The following is a 22,928-nucleotide window of genomic DNA, read 5'->3' as shown; positions in this document are numbered from 1 at the left end:
ATTTATAGTGAGCTCAAACTACTAAATAACTGTTTTACCTAAGCTAGGCTAGGGAGGACAACTAGACTAGTAAGTTTTATTTTTTATTTTTTATTTTTTATTTTTTATTTTTAATGTTAAAGCGGCAGAAATTTCATATCTTTTTGCACGACCAATGGGAGTTTTTTATTTATTTATTTTTATTTATTTATTTATTATTATTATTATTTGTCCATGGGCGATTGAAGAGTACTTAATGTTGAATAATGCAAGTCTTTGATAAATTATTTAGATTTTTTTTTTTAAAATGGAATGTTCAATTTATTTTTTTATTTTTTAATTCTCGAAGCAATAGTAGAAATTCAAAGTAAGTTATTTAACATCAACATTGACGTTGACAAAAATATTTAACACCAACATTTAAAGATAAATTCGTGACACCACCTTAAGTTAACGAGGTAAGTGATTTTAGTGTTAGAGTTAGATAATTGAATGATGTATGATGGTGCATGTCTCACAACCCCTGCATGCATCATATTATTATGTTGTGTATGTGCTCTATGTAATAACATATGATGCTATGATATGTATGCATGTGATATCTATTACGCCATGAATGAAATTAATTACTATGTACGTCATTTATGTATTGACGTGTAAAGCTATGTGATGGATCATGGGATGACTGTCATGTATATATGATGCATATATGTACTATGTCATGGATGAAAGGAAAAAGAGAATGATGTTAATGTTATGCTATGAATGAAAATCATGGGGACCTCATGCATGTATGTATGCCATGTGCATAGGGATACTTCTCCGTTATGTTATGCTAGTACGAACGAGTACCATCAATATTTATGTTCGCCATGATATCATGTGGACATTTCCTTTTTCTGCGGCATTCGATGTTGCGTTAATGCATTGTGCCTGACCAAGTCAGGTCCAGGAGATACGTATACGAGCCTGCTTGGTGGGTCCATGTGCGCATACGTGGGTTGTATGAGAGGAAGTACACACATTCAACCCTGCTTGGAACTTAAAGGAACGATCCCAATCATGTTATGTGTGTGATTACATTATTAACTCCAACATTGAGGTGACTTATTGAGTATTTCTTAAAACACTCATGTCATGTGCTACCACTATATTTTTCAGGTAAAAGTTAAACGCTCTTGCATGGATGATGGTGAATACTGGATAGCCATGGAAGTCAAGATAGGGTAGTACTATGCATTGACTTTCATTTAGTAGTTGATACGTGGTTTGTTCATATGCAAGTCCATAGCTTCATTTTAAAGTGTTTATTATGAACTTCTGCGTATGTTATTTAAGGCATGCATGTAGTCTAACAGTTAGGAAAAAAAACTACGCAGTTGCGAAGCACTAGAGATCTCGCGTTTTCAACTAACCCACAATCCCTACAATAAACAAAATGAAACAGCCACTCCTTAGAACTCACCTGCAATACAAGAGAACGTGAGACACAGGTCGAATATGCACCTATAGTCTAACCTTCCATTTGACCCAGCAAATACAAACCAAAACTCATAATTCAAGTCTAGCGGCCACTTTAGCCCAATTGCAAGGTCACGAGACACCTGACGTTGGGCCTGATATCCTCAACAACTCCACACAGACAGTAAACAGCTCACACAAACTCGAGAACTCGACCTGACCCAACTCCTACGACCTTCGTGCTCCAGCCCTACATGCGAGTGATGCATGGCAACTCCTTGGCTTGGTCAGTTCCATCAATGGGGCTTGGCTCCAATTGCGGCTCGATGGCTAAAAATCGAGTTATTCAGCTCGCTTTGGCCTTTTGGACATTGTTCCCTATGTTTTTTACCCTCTCGGAGCTGAATTTAACCTTATTTAAGGTAAATAAGGTCAATATAATGTCCAATTTCCTATATTAAGTTAGTAATTAGAATTTTCTAAAGAAAATAGGTGAATGTTCTAATAGGGCGACGAAACACCTCGATGATACTTGGAACAAACTTGAGGGACGAAATCAAGTGAATTCGAGTTTATTGAGAATGTCGACTTAGGTCATCCATGTAAGTGGTCTTGTTAAAGGCTCAATCGGAAGACTTATGTTATGTACGACGACACGTGCTAAGTGGTTCTTGCACGTGTCATGTATGCTTATATAATCCGATAATTACGTGAATTGAAGTCATTTACTACTCCTATATTTCAAGTAAAGGTAACCGACTCTATTTCATGTAAATCCGTGATATTGACTTACGAAGACATTTTGAATGATTATTTTTACCTAAGAAGTCAAGTGATGTATACGGTAGCGACTTTAAGCTAGCAGAAATCTAAGGTCGTTACATGTAGTAAGGCTACTAATATAGACAAGAAAAATTAGGGACGTTACAGATACTATGAGAAAAGCTAATTGAGTTTAAAGTTCCCTAACCCGCTTACATATCACACTATAAAGGATATAGAAAGGAAAAAGGTCAATTTTTCATATTTTTTATTTCACCACGTGTAATTAGTGTTATGAGCTTTTTACCTATGAGAAAAGTTTTTACCTAAGTATTATAGAGGCTAGTTAGGACAGCTAGATTGGTAAGTTTTTATTTTTATCTTTCAATTTAAAGCGGTAATAAATTTTTATAATAAATTTTTTTGTCTGCCTAAGCTAGGCTAAAATCTCCTCTAGTTATAGCTTCATAGACACTTACAAAATCAACCCATTTCATAATTTTTTAATGTACGAAATTCAAAAATATTTAACATCAACATTTAAAATATTTAAAATATTGACGTTGAAAAAAATGTTGAAATCTCGAATTTCATAAAAAATTTGATAATAAAAATATTAAAGTCTCAAGTTATAAATATCTATAAACATCGATACTCATAGATAGTTCACAAAAAATAAAAATTTTATTAAAGAAATAGGAAGATGAGATTCCGACTTCAATATTGAATATAAAAATTGTTGACCATCACTATACATACTTAAATAGTGAATGTTATTGAAGTTGGCGACGTGAAGTTGGTTACACTTGTATGAATCATTTGAAAAATAAACGAATTTGTTCTGTCGTTACAAGATCAGTACAAAGTGGCTCTAGTTCGTTTAGAAAATATGGTTAGAGGAACTATATGTGGAGCAATCAGACAAAAATTGATACCGATTCCTCCGAATTTGGTAACTTCAACTCCATTAATAACTACGTTTTGGATCTTTTTTTTTTGGATTACACACATTATTTCAAGTTTTAGATCAAACTAATCCATTGACGCAAATAGTTCATGATCGTTAATTAATAATCTTTATCCCAAACACCAATAAGAAGAAAGAAAGTCTGCCACGGAATCTTTCTTAACCACATGACTGTTCAAACATAGCATTATGGCTTCGATTTAAGCCTGTTGTGTGGTAAAGCTACAACCTTCAATGCTTTGACACCACTTGTTATAGTGGAATGCCACAACCAAAATGCTTTGATACCCAATTACTGTAGCGGAATGCCACAACAAAATTATTCTAATACCCAATTGTTGTAGCAAAAGCAGAAGTAAGATTAATCGCACTAACACACCCACAAACATAACTTAAACAAAGATTTACGAGGTTCAGAGATAACAAATTCCCCTACAACAACATGTGGTAGCCAATCTTAATAATCAAGGTGTTTACAAGTGAATATCTCACTCTCACACTGCACAGTCTTTCTTACAAATTTCCTCCAAATTGTCTCTAGTTAAATACAAAATAACAATGATTTCACATGACTCCATACGTAACCCAAATGCCACTAGGCAAATACAAAATGACAATAACTTCACATGACTCCATGTGACTCCACACCTCAAAACAACGCTAGACAAATCTTTATTATCGGCATAGCAATACTAATTCTCATACATGAACCAAATAAATAAGAATATTAACCAAAATTGTTATAAACTAAATGAGATTTAATAACTAAAATAAATGAGAATTATGACCATTCATCTTCATGTTCGTGATCATTTATAGAAAGAAAGTCGATCACGTTACTCATGTAAATCTGTTATAAATAAGTTTGTTTGTATTCCATTATTCCTACTACAAACATAGCACTATGGCTTGGGTTTCAGCCTTTATCGTTATATTCATCCTTCTTGCTTTCCTCCTACACTCATGGCTGTCCAAAATGAATATCAAAAAGTTGCCTCCGGGTCCAAAAGGATTCCCCATTATTGGTACCATCCATCTATTGAAAAAGCTTGTTCATAGAGATCTTCATCACTTATCTCAACTCTACGGTCCCATAATGCACATGAAATTGGGACTCAAATCCACTATTATTGTCTCTTCCTCTCATGCTGCTGAGCTCTTCCTCAAAGCCCACGACCCAGTTTTTGCAGGCCGCCCAATTCGTTTAACCTTCAACCAAATAAGTTACCACCAAAAAAACATAGCCTTTGCTCAATATGGCCCTTATTGGCGCAATATGCGTAAAATATGCATACTTCAATTATTTACATCTCTCAAAATGAACTCCTTTACGTCAATGAGAAGAGAAGAGGTTGGTTTGTTGATTGATCATCTTCAAGAGGCTGCAAAAATGCATGGTGTTGTGGATCTCACATCTAAAATCTCGTCTCTTATTGCTGATGTGATTTGTAGAATGGTGTTTGGGAGAAAATTTGTAGAGGAAGAGTTTAAGGCTTCCATACATGAGGCCACTCTCTTGGTTGGAGCTCCTAACTTGGGGGATTTTATTCCTTTTATCTCAATGCTTGATCTCCAAGGGTTAGGAGGTCGTGCAAAAGGTGTTACTAAAGTCTTTGATGGATTCCTTGACATCATTATTAAACAACATCTCGAGTCGAATGATGAAAATCGAACAAAGAGTTGTTTTCTAGATGCTTTGTTGGATTCCAAGATTGATCACTCGAGTATCAAAGGCGTAATTATGGTCAGTAAACTTCAATTGTTCATGATTTTGTAAAAGATATTTAGTTTTGAATTATGGTTTACTGTATGTATCATATTTGACCCTTTATTACAGACAAATATTTTGTATGATTGAGGATACTTATCCTTCCATTACGGTTTAACCTAGGTACCATATTTGATCATTTAGTATAACCAAATATCTACATATTTGGTCTCCATCATCCTAATTATCATATTTGCCCTTTTATTAGAGTCAAATATCTTGTATCATTGAGGATATTTAGTCTTCCATTACTATTTAACATAGTTATCATATTTGACCATTTATTATAGGCAAATATCTTCGTTACAGCTTACCATAGTTATCATATATGTCTTGGTACTGTAGGAAAATATGTTTTAGGATGGAGGATATTTAGCCTTTCATTAAGATTTAATATAGGTACTCTATTTAACTTTTTATTATAGGCAAATATCTGGATATTTGTATTTTAGTGCAGTTTATCGTAATTATTGTAAGACAAATATCATGCGTTCATTTATTACTATTTTCACCTCCTTTATAATTTATTTGATTATGTAAAGGATTATAAACTGAGAACGTTTGCTATCATTTAGTCGTCTTAGCAAATGTTTTTTTTTTTTTTTTTTTTTTTTTTTTTTTGGTTTTGTAGGATTTGATTATTGGAGGAGTGGATAGTTCAAGAACCAGCAATCGATTGGGCATTATCTGAGCTAATCAAGCATGGCCATGCAATGAAGAAAGTACAAAAAGAATTAGAAAACGTGGTTGGTTTAGGCAAATTGGTGGAAGAATCAGATTTGAGAGAGCTAAAATACTTAGAGATGGTCATAAAGGAGACCTTTAGAATGCATCCTCCCATACCATTAATTCCACGCATGTGTCTTGAAGATTGTATTGTCAATGGGTATCATATTCCTAAGAATTCCGAGGTATTAATAAACGAATGGGCAATTGGACGAGATCCATGTGTTTGGTTTGATCCTCAAACTTTTTTCCCGGAAAGATTTGCGGATAGAAAAATGGATACGAGAGGGAAAGATTTTCAATTGCATCCATTTGGGTATGGGTGCAGAAGTTGTCCCGGAATGCAATTAGGATTGGTTTTGGTTCAATTGGTTGTTGCTCAATTGGTGCATTGCTTTGATTGGGAGCTTCCCAATGGTATATCTCCGAGTGAATTGGATATGACAGAACAATTTGGTTTAACTTGTACCAGAGCTCATAATCTTAGCGTTATTCCTATCCATCGTACTCCTATTTGAATTTTTTTAAGTTTATTTCGATGTACCAGTTCTAATAGCTTTAAGAAATAAAGTTAATGTAGAATTGTAAGCGTAGGTTGTTTCTTTTGTTTGGTTTTAAGTCCGTTTGTTATTTTATCAATCCAACCTAACAATTTTTTTTGAAAGAAAGAAAGAACGAACGATAAAGGGAGCAAATATGAATTTGTGAGGATCATACAACAACGTACACACTCGAACTAGATGAATAGAAAGAACAGGAGATAAAAAATGAAAGAAAGAATATTGACTAAAGACTTTTATTGATGACTTTAGGTATGTACGAAGTACAATACAAAGAATAGAGAAAGTACATATTCAAAGCACTCCCTCTGTATATATATGATTTCAGTTTACTATATATAAATATCTATCATATATATGTTTATTAGTGTTCTATCCTAAGCAGCTGTAAATTTGTGACACCAGCTTAAGTTAACCAGGTAAGTGACTTTACTCTTTAGATATATTCAATACTCATAAAATCTCTAATGCTCACATGTTTAACGCATGGACCATTGTAAAATTTAGAGAATTGAAATTGATGTCATGGTTCATATAGGTTGGCTTGGATACAAAGAACAAAACCGAACTTGATAAATTGGTGATATCAATCTAAGCTAATCAGGTAAGTGACCTTACTATAGGATAGGCTAAAAATTATATGAGTTTATGATGATGTATGAACTATGTCGTACGATGCGGTATATGAGTTATGATGATATATGAGTTATGATGATGTGTGGGTTACGATACTTGATGATGTGTGCAGTATATATATATTTTGATGAATGACGTACTTGATATGTGTGATGCACTTTGTGGCAATATGATGAGTATGATGATTGCATGACGTTTACCTTAATATGATGATATTTTCCATATCGAGCATGCTATATGATGATGAGTGCCATATTGCATCATGTCGTTAGATCGACATAGGACACAATCCTAAGAGCGTGAAAATGATATTAATATAAATATTCACGAGTATGTGTTACCCAGAGTAACAAAGAGACGAGACTAGAGGGTTGTATCAGAAGAGACATTATGATGAATTTAGAGGGACCTCATGCATATTGTATGTTCATAAGCATAGGGCTACTTCCCCTAGAGATGATGAGTGCGGACGCGCACCATATGATGAGCGTGAATGCGCACAGGTGCGAATGCACACAAATGAGGGTGTTCATGAGGCGCATGACACTATGGGGTTCCGCTGACCTCCGGACGTCGCTACAGATTAGCTTGACCAGAGGGTCCAGGGGGTGTGCGAGCGCCCTGGGGATTCACACTCGCACGTGTGAGTCGTGTGTAGGGAAGTACTACACATCCAATTTGTCCAAGACTGGAGGCCACCCCTAAGATGATTAGAGATAGGTCCCTAAATCATGATTGCATGTGTTTGCATTTGCATGGCCCCTATAGTGGGGGCCACTTATTGAGTATTCTTTGAAATACTCAGTCCGTATGCCACATCATTTTTTAGGTAAAGGAAAGGTGCACTTGTACGTACGGAGGACGGCAGCATCGTGAGCAGAGACTGTGACACGTGCATAGGGTAGACTCATTTTTAAATTCTTAGTTTTAAGTTAGAATGGGTTGTTTTGCATTCCATTGTTTTAAATTATTTTGTATTTGTTTTTATTATCTCTAAATTTTAGTATTTTGTATTTAAACACACAAGACTATGGCTGTGTTTTCCAGAGAATAAGTTGTTTTAAACGTTTTTCGAAATTTACGTTATAAATGATGTTCATGCAAGAGTTATATTTCCGCATTATAGATAAGCATGAGACGTTAGTGGCGACTCTAGATATGTGGAAATTTAGGGTCGTTAGACATGGGTACGTATATGACCCCGCCTGGAAAGTCCATGTGCGCGTACGTGGGCTTTGTGTGGGGAAGTACTGCACATCCAACCCTACCTAGAAATGGAAAGAGCTTAAAGTCATGTTACGGTCTTAATGGATAAATCCCAATCATGTTAGGTGTGTGATTACATTACTAATCCCAACCTTGGGGTGACTTACAGAGTATTTCTTAAGCCACTCAAGTCATGTGCTACCTTTATATTTTTGAGGTAAAAGTAAAACGTCTCTACATGGATGACGATGAATGCTGAAAAGGTCAAGATAGAACAGTAGTATGCATTGATTATCATTTAATAGTTGATCGGTGGTTTCTTCATATTTTCCGTTAAAAGACTAAGAAGTTTCAAATTTCTTGTTTGAATTAAATGTACAAATCCATGGCTTCATTTTAAAGTATTTATTATGAACTTCCGCATATGTACTTTAAGGCATGCATGTGATGTCACAATTAGGAAAAAAAATTACATAGTCGCCGAAAAACGTGAGATTTCTTGTGAGGCGCCGAGATCTCACGTTTTCAACCAACCCACAATCCCTACAATAAACCCCATGCAGCAGCCACTCCTTAGAACTCACCTGCAATAAAAGAGAACGTGAGACAGAGAGCAAAAGGAAAGAGAGAAACTGAATCAAAAATCACGTGGAATCGGGTGAAGAAGACGACCCATTCGGACCCAGGTCGAATATCCACCTATAGTCCAACCTTCCATTTGACCCGACAAATACAAACCAAAACCCATAATTCAAGTCTAGCGGCCACTTAGCCCAATTGCAAGGTCACGAGCCACCTGACGCTAGGCCTGATATCCTCAGCCCCTCCACACAGACAGTAAACAACTTGGCAAACCCCGAAACTAGACCCGACCTAACTCCAACGACCTTCGTGCTCCAACCCTACATGCGATTCGTGCATGGCAACTCCTCGGCTTGGTCGGCTCCATCAGCGCGGCTCGATTCTGACTGCGGTTCGATAGCTTAAAATCGAGTTATTCGACTTGCTTTGGCATTTGGACATCATTCCCTTCGTTTTGGACCCTCCCGAAGTTGAATTAACCTTATTTGAGGCAATTAAGATGAGTATAATGTCTAATTTCTCAAATCAAGTTATCTTAAGTTAGTACATTAGACTTGCTAAAGAAATGAGGTGAATGTTCTAATAGGATGAAACACCTCGACGATACTTGAAACAAATTTGAGGGACGAAATCAAGTGAATTCGAGTTTATTGAGAACGTCGACTTAAGTCATCCATGTAAGTGGCTTTGTTATAGGCTCAATCGGAAGACTTGTGTTATGTATGACGACACGTGTCAAGTGGCCCTTGCACGTGTCATGTATGCTTATATAATATGATAATTACGTGAATGGAAGTCATTTACTACTTCTATATTTAAGTAAAGGCAACAGACCCATGTACGACTTATAACAACATCACAATTAAAAACAATGACACATGCATAGGGTAGTTGTATTTAATTCATAGATATTAGGTTAGCATAGAGCTTTAATATTTTTATTTTCTTATTTACGTCTATTTTAGCATTTCTTTTGTATTCTTTTAAAGACCTTTTATTAAACATGTAAGTCCATAATATTGACTTACGAAGACATTTTGAATGATTATTTTTACATAAGAAGTCACGTGAGGTATACAGTAGTGACTTAAAGCTAGCAGAAATCTAAGGTCGTTACATGTAGTAAGGCCACTAATATAGACAAAAAAAATTAGGGACGTTACAGATACCATGAGAAAAGCTAAGTGTGTTTAAAGCTCTCCCTATGTAACCCACCTACCTATCACACTATATAAAGGATATAAAAAGGAAAAAGGTCAATTATTCTAAGACCAAATGTATTTCATATTTTTTATTTCACCACGTGTAGTTAATGTTATGAGCTTTACCTATGATAAAAAAAATTTTACCCAAGTATTATAGAGGGTAGTAAGGACAGCTAGATTAGTAAGTTTTTATTTTTATCTTTCAGTAATAAATTTTTATAATTTTTTTTTTTCGTCGTCGTCTAAAATCACCCCTAGTTGTAGTAGCTTCATAGACACTTACAAAATCAACCAATTTTATAATTTTTGAAAGTAGAGACGTCAACCTTTAAAATATTTAAAATATTGATGTTGACAAAAATGTACACACTCGAACTAGATGAATACAAAGAACCGGAGATAAAAAATGAGAGAAAGAATATTGGCTAAACACTTTTATCGATGACTTTAGCATTTTATTGGTTGTATACTAAATATGAGCATTTTCCAAATATAATTTTACTATCTATAACAATTGAATAAGCTATAAATAGAGAGCAAGTTCCATATTTCAACCATTTTAATATCAGGAGACTGATTCACCCAACAATTTTATTCTCAAACTAGTAAGCATCTTCACTAACTTGTGTTGTCTTGTGATGATAGGTCTGGTTTCTCACCAACTCTATGGCACTAACTTGTGTTGTCTTATGATGATAGGTCAGGGTTTCTCCCCAACTCTATGGCACTCTAACTATTTATATAATGAATCTTCTCCTACTGCTTCTTGCCCAATTCTTCTGAATAGTCTGTCATCCATATGCTTTGACATTTTGGACATTTCCCTATGTTTTGGACCCTCCCAACGTTGAACTAACGTTGAACTTAACCTTATTTAAGGCAGTTAAGATTAGTATAATGTCCAATTTCCTAAAATCTAGGTGGTATTAAGAGATATATTTTAATAATTAGTTAAAATCTAGGTGGTATTAAGAGATATATTTTAATAATTAGTTAGGAGTATATCTTAGATATTTTGGGAGTTGTTAGTAGTATATTTTATCTAGATTTGATTAACCGTATATTTTATTTATTTAAGTTAGTTATATATTTTTCCTATTTTTTAGGTATTAGTTGAACATGGATGAAGATCATACTTTCGATCCCAATTCTATTTCTATTTCTTATTCTTAACATGGTATCAGAGCACGGATCTTGGTGTTCTTAAATATCAAAATTTCCTTTATGGCGGAATCAGCCAAATCCAACTTCAAAATTTCGAATGTTGATTCAACACGTCCTTATTATATTCATCACTCTGATCAGTCAGGATATTCACTTGTTCCAATCAAATTAAATGGAGCAAATTACCAATCCTGGAGTAGATCAGTTATGCATGCTCTTATTGCCAAGAAGAAAATTGGCTTCATTGATGGCACAATTGAAGAACCGTCCCAAGATGCAAATTCAACCGAATTTGAACTCTGGAATCAGTGCAACAGTATGATACTATCTTGGTTAACTCATTTCATTGAGGCAGATATCGCTAAAGGCATTATTCACGCCAAGACGGCTCATCAAGTGTAGGTTGGTCTTCACGATCAATTCTCACAAAAGAATGCTCTAGCAATTTTTCAGATACAAAACTCGATAGCAACGATGTCACAAGGAACCATGGCATTGTCAACATATTTCACCAAGCTCAAAGCACTCTGGGATGAACTGGAAGCGTACCGCACACCATTTACCTGTAATCAACATCAAATACATATTGATCAACGCGAAGAAGACAAGTTGATGCAATTGCTCATGGGGCTCAATGAGTCTTATAAAACGGTGAGATCTAACATATTGATGATGTCTCCATTACCTAATTTGAGGCAAGCCTATTCATTACTTGTACAAGAAGAGATGCAGCGTCAAGTAACTTCTGAACCTACTAAGAATTTCTCGATTGCATCAGCAGTGCAGAAGAAAACAATATATTCAAAATTCGCCAAGCACAAATCGTGTGAACACTTAATATGTTGTTTGAATATGTTATTTTCTTCTGCACTGCTGATGCAATTGAGAAATTCTCAAGTAGGTTCAGAAGTTACTTGACGCTGCATCTCTTCTTGTACAAGTAATGAATAGGCTTGGCTCACATTAGGTAATGGAGACATCATCAATATGTTAGATCTCACCGGTTTATAAGACTCATTGAGCCCCATGAGCAATTGCATCAACTTGTCTTCTTCGCGTTGATCAATATGTATTTGATGTTGATTACAGGTAAATGGTGTGCGGTAAGCTTCCAGTTCATCCCAAAGTGCTTTGAGCTTGGTGAAATATGTTGACAATGCCATGGTTCCTTGTGACATCGTTGCTATCGAGTTTTGTATCTGAAAAATTGTTGGAGCATTCTTTTGTGAGAATTGATCGTGAAGATCAACCCACAGTTGATGAGCCGTCTTGGCGTGAATAATGCCTTTAGCGATATTGAGTTTGAATATCAACCCACACTTGATGTCACCAGGTATCCCCTTCATAATTACTTTTCATTCTCTCGTTTTTCTCCTACTCAACGTGCTTTTCTAGCTCTTATTACATCCTAGACAGAACCTAAAACCTATCACGAGGCAGTTGGCGACCCGTTATGGCAGTAGGCTATGAATGATGAAATTGCAGCTTTGGAACGTAATCATACATGGTCTCTCGTTCCTCTACCACCTGGTCATAAAGCTATTGGTTGTCGTTGGGTGTACAAAATTAAATACAACTCTGATGGTTCTGTTGGACGTTATAAAGCTCGACTTGTAGCAAAGGGATACACTCAGGTTGAAGGTATTGATTACACAGAAACATTTTCTCCTACAGCGGAACTTACTACATTTCGTTGCTTACTCACTGTTGCTGCTGCTCGAAAATGGTTCACCCATCAGTTGGATGTTCAAAATGCCTTTCTCCATGGTAATCTAGACGAGGAAGTCTATATGTCTTTACCACCAGGTCTTCGCCGACAGGAGAGAATACAGTATATCGGCTCCATAAATCTCTTTATGGATGAAAACAGGCCTATCGCAATTGGTTCTCCATATTTTCTACAACTATACAAAATGCAGGCTACACTCAGTCTAAAGCAGATTACTCTTTATTTACTAAGAGTAAAGGTACTTCTTTCACTATAATTATAATCTATGTTGATGACATTCTGTTGACAGGCAATGATCTCAAAGAAATTCAATATCTCAAGACTAGTTTACTCCAGAAATTTCTTATCAAAGATTTAGGAAATTTGAAATATTTTCTAGGCATTGAATTTTCTCGGTCTAGAAAAGAAATTTTTATGTCTCAAAGGAAGTATGCTCTAGACATCCTTCAAGACACAGGTCTTACAGGAGCACGTCCAGACAAATTTCCTATGGAGCAAAATCTGAAACTTTCTTTAACTCAAGGAGAGAAGTTGAATGATCCAAGTAAATACAGACGGTTGATTGGCAGATTAATATATTTGACCGTCACTAGACCTGACATAGCTTATTCAGTTCGTATGCTTAGCCAATATATGCATGAACCAAGAAAACCACATTGGGAGGCAGCTCTTCGAGTTCTGAGATACATCAAAGGCACTCCTGGTCAAGGACTCCTACTACCATCTGAAAACAATTTAAGATTACAAGCATATTGTGATTCTGACTGGGGTGGTTGTCGAACTTCCCGACGGTCTATTTCTGGGTTCTGCATTTTCCTTGTAAATTCAATTATTTCTTGGAAGTCTAAAAAGCAGACTAATGTGTCCAGATCATCAGCAGAAGCCGAGTATCGAGCTATGGCAAATACTTGTTTAGAGTTAACTTGGTTAAGATACATTCTTCAAGACTTGAATGTTCCACTGTCTGAACCAGCATTATTATATTGTGATAATCAAGCAGCATTACATATAGCAGCCAATCTAGTTTTTCACGAACGTACGGAACACATTGAAATAGATTGTCATATAGTTCGAGAAAAGTTACAAGCTGTAATCATCAAACCGTGTTATGTTTCGACTAAAATGCAATTGGCAGATGTTTTTACTAAAGCTTTGGGAAGACATCAGTTTGATTTTTTGAAAGACAAGTGGGGTGTGCTTGACATACACTCTCCAACTTGAGGGGAGTATTAAGATATGATATTTGGAGATATATTTTAATAATTAGTTAGGAGTATATTTTATCTTAGATTGGATTAACCGTATATTTTATTTATTTACAAGATTTAGTTAGTTATATATCTTTCCTATTTTTAGGTATCAGTTGATAGTTTGTATCCTATTTAAACGTGGTAAACATGAATCAAGATCATACTTTCGATCCCAATTCTATTTCTATTTCTCATTCTTAACAGAATGTTCTAATAGGGCGAAACACCTCGACAATACTTGGAACAACTTCGAGGGACAAAATCAAGTGAATTCGAGTTTAGGCTAAGGTCATCCAAGTAAATGGCCTTACTATAGGCTCGATCGAAAGACTTGACTTATGTATGACGACACATGCCTAGTGGCCCTAACACATGTCATATATGTTTATATAATATAATAATAATATGAATTGATATGATATGATGATGTATTAGGATGAAGTGAATTGATACAATATAATGGTGTATTATGATGATGTTATGATGACATGATGATACACTGGAATGATGATGCCTTATGACATGATTACATAAGATGTATAGTCATGATGCGACATAATATGATAATATTTCGTATTATGATGACGTACATGTATAGATGCCATGTTGCATTATGATGAAGAGAGCTTTTGATACACAACCCCTGTAATGTTATAAATGATGAATGTATGGAAGTTTATACCTACATATTACCTGTAATATGTGAAGGATGTGTGGGGTTTTTTCACATGAATAATTTAAGATGAAAAGTATAGGGACCTCATGCATATTGTATGTTCATTTACATTGGGTTACTTCTCCTTTTATGATGATGAGTACGAACGCGTACACTATAATGATGATGATGATCATCGTGCCTTGCATGATATTCAAGGGTTTGTTGTACCTCTAGACGTCCGGCTACAGCCAACTTGCCTAACTATGATGGGCTTAGGGGGTGCAAGCTGTCTGGTGGACTCATGCTCGCATGTGTGGGTCATGTGTAGGAAAGTACTACACATCCAATTTGTTCAGACTGGAGGCCACCTCTACGAGGGTTTTAAATGATAGGTTTCTAATCATGTTTTACATGTGCTTGCATTCCCAGCCCCAATAGTAGGTCACTCACTCAGTATTTCTTAAAATACTCAAGCCATGTGCTATTTCTGTATTTCAGGCAAAGGCAAGACCACTTTGAGGCTGACGGTGACATTACAATTAAAGACCATGGCATATGCACAGAGTAGTTGTATTTAATTTCGTAGAAGTTAGGTTTGCATAGGGCTATACTGTTTTCATTTTTTATTTATGTCTATTTTAACATTTCTTTTGTATTGTTTAAAGACCTTTTATTAAATATTTAAGTCCAACATATTGTTTTATGAAGATGTTTTGAATGATTATTTCTGCATAAGAAGTCACGTGATGTATTCGGTAGCGACTTTAGGTTAGTAGAAATTTAGGGTCGTTATAGTTGGTATCGGAGCTTTAGGTTATATATTTTGTAGACTAGCCTAAGAGGTAGACTTGACATGTTCCATAGTCCTATCGTTGATGCCCCGTGACCGTCACAATGTCATGCATAAGATAAGAAAAGAAATGTCATTGATTACGTATACAGTTATTGTTTACTCATTATCAAATATAACTTATGATTGAATTTGATAGCATTGATTATATTATCGTTGAAGCATGTTGGTTGACTTAATTGTATGTTTATGAAGACATCATGCTCACCTAATTGTATGTTTATGAAGATATCATGCTCACTTAATTGTATTTTTATGATGATATATAATATGATGTGATTTATGTTAGCGACTACTAGACTTAGAGAAAAATTATATGTTGGTTTTAGAACTATGCTGCCTAGAGGACGTCAAGGAAGGGGACGACCCCTGTTAGAGGAAGGGTAGAAGAAGAGAGAGCCCAACTCGTGAGGGCTCCGTAACTTGAACAAATGCAACTGCGCCACCCCAATAGCACCAACGGCTAGAATAGACCCCACGACGACCCAGATGTGGGAATCATTCCAAGCCATGATGCATACAATGGGGGCCACCCAACAAGCCAATAGCTTACAATCTACACGAGAGGCGAGGTATTTACGGGATTTCAAACAGTATGACCAGCGCACCTTTAGAGGAACTGTGCCAGTATAGATTATTACAAGAAGGAGGTAGCATCCTCACAGTCGTCCGTATGGCACCAGCAAAGTTAAAGGAACTCAAGGCGCAATTAAAAGACTTACTAGAGCTTCATCTGCCCTTGTGTATCTCCTTGGAGTGCGCCAATGCTGTTTGTCAAGAATAAAGATGGCTTGATGCATCTATGCATCGACTATAGAGAGTTAAACAAGAGGATAGTAAATAATAAGGACCCACTTCCTCGTATTAAAGATTTGTTCGTCCAGCTTAGAGAAGTGGCGGTATTTTCCAAGATAGATCTTCGATCAAGGTATCGCCAAATTAAGATTAAAGAAGGGGATGTGTCGAAGACAACATTCAGAATAAGGTACGGTCATTACGAATTTGCTGTGATGTCGTTTGGTCTCACTAACACCCCAGCGGTATTCATGGAGTTAATGAATAGAGTATTAAAGGAGTGTCTCGACATGTTTGTTATCGTGTTCATAGACGACATCCTAGTGTACTCAAAGACTATCAGGAATACCAAGAGCACCTCCGAAAAGCCCTAACCATTTTGAGAGAGAATAAGTTGTACGCCAAATTCTCCAAGTGCGAATTTTGGCTACGACAAGTCTCGTTTTTAGAACTCGTGGTGTTAAAAGATGGAATCTCGGTAGACCCCACCAAGATTGAAGCGGTCACTAAGTTGAATCATCTGACCATAGTTACGGAAGTGTGAAGTTTTATAGGATTAGCGGGATACTACCGACGAGTTGTGCAAGACTTTGTTAAGATAGCCTCGTCACTCACACAGTTGACGAAGAAGGGTGTTCCATTTGTATGAGATGATGCATGTAAGACAAACTTCTGAAACTTAAAATATAGGTTAGTGCATCCCTAGTGCATACCGTACTAGAGAGCTAAGAAGGATAACTCATGGAGAGGATCCTACCAGAACAAATATAATCGACGCCCTTGGCCTATTTCACGTGTAAGGGGGCCCATAAAGCATCTGAGTACCCCACAAAGCCTTGTACAAACCGATGGTATATGATATCTCATTCACATGAATCATTTGTAAATATTACAAAATGATTAACTAAGACACTCGGAATAGACTCGTCACCTCTAATCATGATGTGGGGATTGAAGTGCCCTCCTTTCTCTTCTTGTGCCAGTAGTTTGATTATAGGCGAAGAATGTACTTACTACCGCGAGTTCTACACAATCAATCGAATCATATAGATATCCCTTCAACACAACATAAGTCATTGAAAGGATCTCGGAGACCCATCAAAGCACAAAAAGCCAAAATCCTTTAGAAAATAGATTCCTATTCAAAAAGTGCATAACGGTGGTAATTTTTCAGAGAACCAGTGAGGTAAATTGTAAATTATATAATTATTAAATAATAAAATATTAATTATTGGACAAAAAACACTCCCTTGTAAACATTTGCCGGGGAGATTTCTGTGAACCACAAGGGAATGGAAACATGGAGATTGGAGAACATTAACAGCCAACGGCTTCCTTTCACTGTAATCGCATATTTCATTTCTTTTCCACTTCCTCCGCTGCCTGAACAGCAACAGGTCCGAGAAAAAAATCTCTCATATGGCAGCTCCACTGGTCGAAGGCGCAGCCGCCGCAGCTCTCCGATCGGTAATGAATCGAGCTCGGCAGGCGGCTGAGCGCTCTGGTCGCCGTTTCGATCAGGTCCGAGTCGTCGCTGTCTCGAAGACAAAGCCTGTGTCTCTCATTCGCCAAGTCTACGACGCCACACACCGCTGCTTCGGTGAGAACTACGTTCAAGAGATTATCGATAAAGCTCCTCAGGTGCCTTCTATTTTTCTAGGGCTTCGATTTGATTTATGTCTTTGATTGCGCCATTTACGTCTGTCTATGCCTCTCTTTGATTTCAGCTTCCTCAAGACATTGAATGGCATTTTATTGGGCATCTGCAGAGCAACAAAGTTAAATCGCTTCTGGGTACAGTCGGTCCTCTGTTCTCTTCTTCCATCGGCTTATTGTAGAGTTCTTGTTTGGAATTTCCACTTTAGAGGAATCTTCAGAAGGATTATTGATTTTCTTCATTCTTTCTATTGTTTTTGAAAATCTTGGTTAGATTAAAAGTTTGGGGATTGTGAATTGTGTCTAATTTGTGCTTAAACTCTAAAAATGTCTAAATGTTTCCTAAATTTGGAAGTGTATAATGAATTTCGTTTGTTCCTAGCTGGTCATGCTATTAGAGACACTAAAAAGTTTAAAAGATTTGATAGAAAGTGAGAGCTTAGGAACGTATTAGAAAGTGCGACTTATTAACACAAAATTGAAAGTTTGGAATGCGATCTATTAGACACAACTGTGGAAGTTGGAAGTTCAGGACGGTAACTCAACGATAAATCTTCCATAACAGAAAGCTTCTCTGCTAGCTGCTTTTATATTGGACGAAATTCTGTTAACCTCTAGACCTTGCAACTAAAAATATAGGAATTCTTGTGGAAAATAGTGATTGAATTGTAAAATTCACATTTTCAGCATGAGATCATTCTTTGTTGTTCATATCACATTTAGAAGTAGACTATTATATCATTTGCTTACAGAGGTGTTTCCCCCCCCTGCAGCTGGAGTTCCAAACCTGGCCATGGTTCAGGGTGTAGATAATGAGAAGGTAAAGACTTAATCCAATTCTATTATATTTCTAAAAGGTAAGATTTCTTTCATTTTTATTATTGTGAAGCTTTTTTATTGAACAAGAAACTTATTCATATAATGAGACGGAATATTATTGATGAAGCTTAGTTGTATCACTTTTGGCAGTTTGGCCTTTTGCTGGGTATTATTGTACGTGCTGCCTTTAAAAATGGTACTTGAAATGTGATATAATGATCTCCATGCATGATAATAAACTACTTGTGCCTCCTATTTTTGGTTAAAAAATAACTTTTTACTATGCATGAACAATGTAGTTGGCAAAATTTATGGTTTTTTTCTCCCAGTAAAGAGCTGAATTTTCAGATGTTCTTAAGAAAAAAGGAAGAAAGATGCTTAAATGTTCTGTCACTTTTAAGATTACTTGATGTGGTCATGCTGCTGCAGCTTGCAAATCATCTCGATCGTGCAGTTTCAAACCTCAGGAGGGATCCATTGAAGGTTCTAGTCCAAGTAAACACGAGTGGAGAAATATGTGAGTTGCACAGTTCTTTGATGTTTTTTTGCAAGATCATTCTGATAATTAGTTGAATAAGTCCTTGGATAACCATTTTCCCAGAAAACAAAGCCATATTTGGAACCCGGGGGGGATTTTATGTCTTGGATTAAAATTCTATGTATACGTAAAATCATATTTCACTGTAGTCTAATGAACATTTAGTTTCACGAATAAAGTAATTTGCTTATCCTCTCTTGTTTTTTTTGGATATCCTTACCGTCTTAATAACCTTGTCTACGCTTATAAAATTTCACATGTAACAAGTTTCTTTCTGTCAAACTTACACCCAATGAACCTTGATGCTTTTCCAAGCCTCAAGATTGAATTGTAACAGTTCATGTTTTATTCTTAAATCATAAATTATCTATTTCCATTTGGATTTACATCCTAAACAAAGGAGTATCTAGAAAATGACTTGTGTGACAATTTGGCAGCTAAATCTGGGGTTGAGCCTTCTGGATGCATCGAACTTGCAAAGCATGTGAAGTTGCGTTGCCCACATCTAGAATTTTCTGGCTTAATGACAATAGGGATGCCAGATTATACTAGCACTCCAGAGAACTTTAAGGTTATATAATGTACTCTTCTTTTTTTGGTTAGATATCTTTACTCTACAGTGGATGGTTTGTACCCTTTCAAAGGGAAGAAAAAAGGGTTTAATCTATATATATATTCATCTACATTCTTCGCTGTTCATCACATTCATCATTTTAGAGTTTTCTTATTATATTCTCTCTCTCTTTTTTTTTTTTTTTTTCTAAAGACAATTTGTCTTCCTGATTTTGTAGACGCTACTGGAATGTAGAGAGAAGGTCTGTAGGGCACTTGAAATGGCAGAAGAGCAGTGTGAACTGTCAATGGGAATGTCTGGTGATTTCGAGTTGGCGGTTAGTATTACCTAAACCTCTGTGTCTCTTGCATCTATTTCTCTACATGGTTTCTAGGGTACTAACTTTGTAACGGCCCAAGTCCACCGTTAGCATATATTGTCCTCTTTGCGCTTTCCTTTTCGGACTTTTCCTCAAGGTTTCTAAAACGTGTTTGCTAGAGAGAGGTTTCCACACACTTATAAAGGTGTTCCATTCTCCACCGCAACCGATGTGGGATCTTATAACTGACCCCATACCCCACATTGTGTTTAGTTGGAAAAATTATTTAATGTGGCTGTCATTATCTGGTGAACCATAATTTTTAGTTTTTCTCCTACATCTAAGGGTATAAAACTACCAAAATTATACTAGCTTCAGTAAATGGGATACTGGAATAAGCTAGCTTAATAGTTGCATCTCTCTAATACATGGTTCTGAACCAAAGGGTAAACATTGTCGTTTTTGTTTATAGCAACAACAAGACAATATGTCGTGATATGGGTGTAATGTAAGCAAGTTATTGGCTTTTTAAAACCAAAATCAATGCCCCAAGTCAATAGATTGATGCAAGAAAATAAAAAATCGATACTAAAACTGATTATTGGAAGTCGAAGTGACTGCCATCGAAAAACTGAACCAACAGAACTGACAAGATCTAGTTGAACCATATAGTCTACATTTTGTGTTATAGTTCTGAAAACTGAACTGACTAACAAGTATACCTCGAATCGATCAAATTAACTCGTAGTGTTCCTTAATCTTTTTTGGGCTTGCACCCTGGGTATTAATTAAGAAGGTTGGCAATGGGAATTTTGATTTAGTTTAAACTTTTAGAATTGTGTCTAATAGTTTCTTAAATTTTATACCGTGTCTGATAGTTTATCAAATTTTCAACACCGTCGAATATGGTTCTGTTTTATGTTACAGATCGAAATGGGCAGCACCAATGTGAGAATTGGATCCACCATCTTCGGTCCGAGGGATTATGCAAAGAAGCAAGCTGATTAGCATCTATCTTTATTCATGTTCATCTGCATAAGCAAGCTGATTAGCATCTATCTTTATTCCTGTTCATAGTTGAATTCAACAATATTTTAGTTCTTATTCCACACAGGCAACGAATATGCCTTTCTGATTGATTCTCTGTCTCTTGAAGGGACGGGAATGCATTAAATTAATAATGTAGAAACTGGAGTATCTTCGTCTTTATAAGAGATAAGAACGCATTAAATTAAATATAGAAAAGATGGAGCATCCTATTTGCTCCTTGCTGCCTAACATTTTTCCTCTGCTTTTATTTATTTGGTTTCGCTATAGTGCCTCACTTGATGATGAAGGACTAGCATGAGGGAACATATTATTGTGAACAAGGAATTGACATTATCACCATTGGGGTGAAAGGACTAGTATCGTTATCTGTTTGAGTTCGAGTAAGAGGAGACATTTGTTCAACGTTGTGGTGAACTTTGTCATGTGGAATTGGAATTCATTAATCGACTAAAAGCTAAACTAATTCTAAAACTTAGATGGGTGGAGACATGCATACAATCATAAGTCGAGAAAATAAATTTCATTAATCGATTCTCTTGAGCTCAAAATTTTCTTGCTTAATTATAAAACTAATACAAACGTCATGCATCCATGTTAAAATAGGAAGTTTACTATTTCGAGCTAAAACTTAAATCAAAGCTTTAATCACAAAACATATGAATGATTGTTGCAATTAAAAGATACTATTAACTAAAAAATTATAATGACTTTGGTTTGCCTAAAACATACTCGGAATTCAATTACGTCCTACCTGATTATATCAACTAAAAGAAGTTCATACATCATAATTCGAGGCCCTAAGTGTTCATATATCTTTTATGGGAGCCATACTCAACCAATTAGAACAATTCAAGTCGGCTTTAGTATGTTGTGAAGAAAACTTAAAGTGGCTACTTACATGTCAGACGTACTTTGGAGCTCGATTTTCCTACTTCTAGGATTCTGAATGTCACAAAATTTCTCAAGAAGGTCCTATATTGAGTTAAAATGAAATTTAAAAAAAATCTGATGAAAATAGATTTAAAAAATCCGACTTTAAGTGGTCAAATAGGTAAAAAGACAGTGAAAGGTTAAAATATTGAACACATCTGTTTTGTAGAAAGCATTCATACTCTTTATTAAGAACAATTAAGAGAGATTAAAAGACATTATGTAGGACATTATGGGGCTAGTGATGATTTTTTCACACGTCCACTCAGCACTAACCCTCATTCATCTTACCGTGTTGGTTAACCGTCTTCTATAATAGCTATGTTGGCATAATTAGGATTTGACTTTCGGATTCGTTCTAACCGTCTAAGTTGTTGAGATATCATTTCCTTATCACTAGATTCATTTGGTTGAGTCACTTATTGTTCACCAACATCAATGTCACTTGAATCTTCAGATGCATCAATACTTGACCAAAATGTGTGCAGTTTGATCTCTTGTCTTTAATGTAGAATTTCTGCGATATTGTTCTAAGTCTGGTAAGATTTTCTTCTTCGATGACTAGCACGAAGATGATTCATCAAAAACTACATCTATTCGGGTGTAGCATCTTTCACTTGTTGGATCATAAAAGTTCCACCCTTTTCTTTGATTTTCATATCCAACAAATAAACATCTGATTACTTTTTTGTCAAATTTATGTATAGATGACTATACACAAATATGTAGCAAACACAGCCAAATACTCATAAGTCGCTAATCATA

General features: G+C 35.9%; 4 protein-coding genes and 1 pseudogene across 6 annotated transcripts; 4 read left to right on the top strand and 1 right to left on the bottom strand.

Annotated features, from left to right (window-relative positions):
- Positions 1-4,073: 4,073 nt before the first annotated feature.
- Positions 4,074-5,708, top strand: LOC111810792 (cytochrome P450 71AU50). Its single transcript, XM_023697583.2, has 2 exons — positions 4,074-4,913; positions 5,569-5,708. Exons 1-2 carry the CDS (start codon positions 4,074-4,076, stop codon positions 5,626-5,628), a joined length of 900 nt encoding a protein of 299 aa, XP_023553351.2. The 3' UTR covers positions 5,629-5,708.
- LOC147789534 (cytochrome P450 71AU50 pseudogene) lies at positions 5,651-6,181 on the top strand (annotated as a pseudogene).
- Positions 6,182-11,076: 4,895 nt separating this feature from the next.
- Positions 11,077-11,418, top strand: LOC147789533 (uncharacterized). The gene has a single exon (XM_087117600.1). The coding sequence runs from the start codon at positions 11,077-11,079 to the stop codon at positions 11,416-11,418; it is 342 nt and encodes a 113-aa protein (XP_086973726.1).
- A 47-nt stretch (positions 11,419-11,465) lies between these two features.
- LOC147789532 (uncharacterized) lies at positions 11,466-12,362 on the bottom strand. The gene is made up of 2 exons (XM_087117599.1): positions 12,018-12,362; positions 11,466-11,579 (listed from the first exon to the last, which is right to left on the bottom strand). The coding sequence occupies exons 1-2, from the start codon at positions 12,360-12,362 to the stop codon at positions 11,466-11,468; spliced, it is 459 nt and encodes a 152-aa protein (XP_086973725.1).
- A 5,204-nt stretch (positions 12,363-17,566) lies between these two features.
- On the top strand, positions 17,567-21,572 carry LOC111810810 (Putative pyridoxal phosphate-dependent enzyme, YBL036C type). Of its 3 annotated transcripts, XM_087117217.1 has the most exons (8): positions 17,567-17,939; positions 18,026-18,092; positions 18,728-18,774; positions 19,203-19,290; positions 19,749-19,882; positions 20,103-20,201; positions 21,111-21,206; positions 21,251-21,461. In XM_087117217.1, exons 1-7 carry the CDS (start codon positions 17,718-17,720, stop codon positions 21,189-21,191), a joined length of 738 nt encoding a protein of 245 aa, XP_086973343.1. In that variant the 5' UTR covers positions 17,567-17,717; the 3' UTR covers positions 21,192-21,206; positions 21,251-21,461. The 3 variants fall into 3 exon arrangements, with proteins under 3 accessions (XP_086973343.1, XP_086973344.1, XP_023553382.1); XM_087117218.1 differs by lacking the exons at positions 21,111-21,206; positions 21,251-21,461 and adding an exon at positions 21,501-21,572; XM_023697614.2 differs by having other exon boundaries at positions 17,569-17,939; positions 21,111-21,461.
- Positions 21,573-22,928: the final 1,356 nt, after the last annotated feature.

Source organism: Cucurbita pepo, chromosome 14 (genome assembly GCF_057944985.1).
Source record: "Cucurbita pepo subsp. pepo isolate OVF chromosome 14, ASM5794498v1, whole genome shotgun sequence".
Classification (NCBI taxonomy): domain Eukaryota; kingdom Viridiplantae; phylum Streptophyta; class Magnoliopsida; order Cucurbitales; family Cucurbitaceae; genus Cucurbita; species Cucurbita pepo.
Note: the sequence above shows the minus strand (reverse complement) of the source record. Positions and strands in the feature narration are given on the sequence as shown.

Coding starts and splice junctions, on each gene's coding strand:
- LOC111810792 (XM_023697583.2), top strand. CDS start 4,074: ATGGCTTGGGTTTCAGCCTTTATCGTTATATTCATCCTTCTTGCTTTC. Junction 4,914..5,568: donor GTATCAAAGGCGTAATTATG/GTCAGTAAACTT, acceptor TTGGTTTTGTAG/GATTTGATTATTGGAGGAGT.
- LOC147789533 (XM_087117600.1), top strand. CDS start 11,077: ATGGCGGAATCAGCCAAATCCAACTTCAAAATTTCGAATGTTGATTCA.
- LOC147789532 (XM_087117599.1), bottom strand. CDS start 12,362: ATGAAGGGGATACCTGGTGACATCAAGTGTGGGTTGATATTCAAACTC. Junction 11,580..12,017: donor TCAATGAGTCTTATAAACCG/GTGAGATCTAAC, acceptor TGTTGATTACAG/GTAAATGGTGTGCGGTACGC.
- LOC111810810 (XM_087117217.1), top strand. CDS start 17,718: ATGGCAGCTCCACTGGTCGAAGGCGCAGCCGCCGCAGCTCTCCGATCG. Junction 19,291..19,748: donor AAACACGAGTGGAGAAATAT/GTGAGTTGCACA, acceptor ACAATTTGGCAG/CTAAATCTGGGGTTGAGCCT. Junction 19,883..20,102: donor GCACTCCAGAGAACTTTAAG/GTTATATAATGT, acceptor CTGATTTTGTAG/ACGCTACTGGAATGTAGAGA.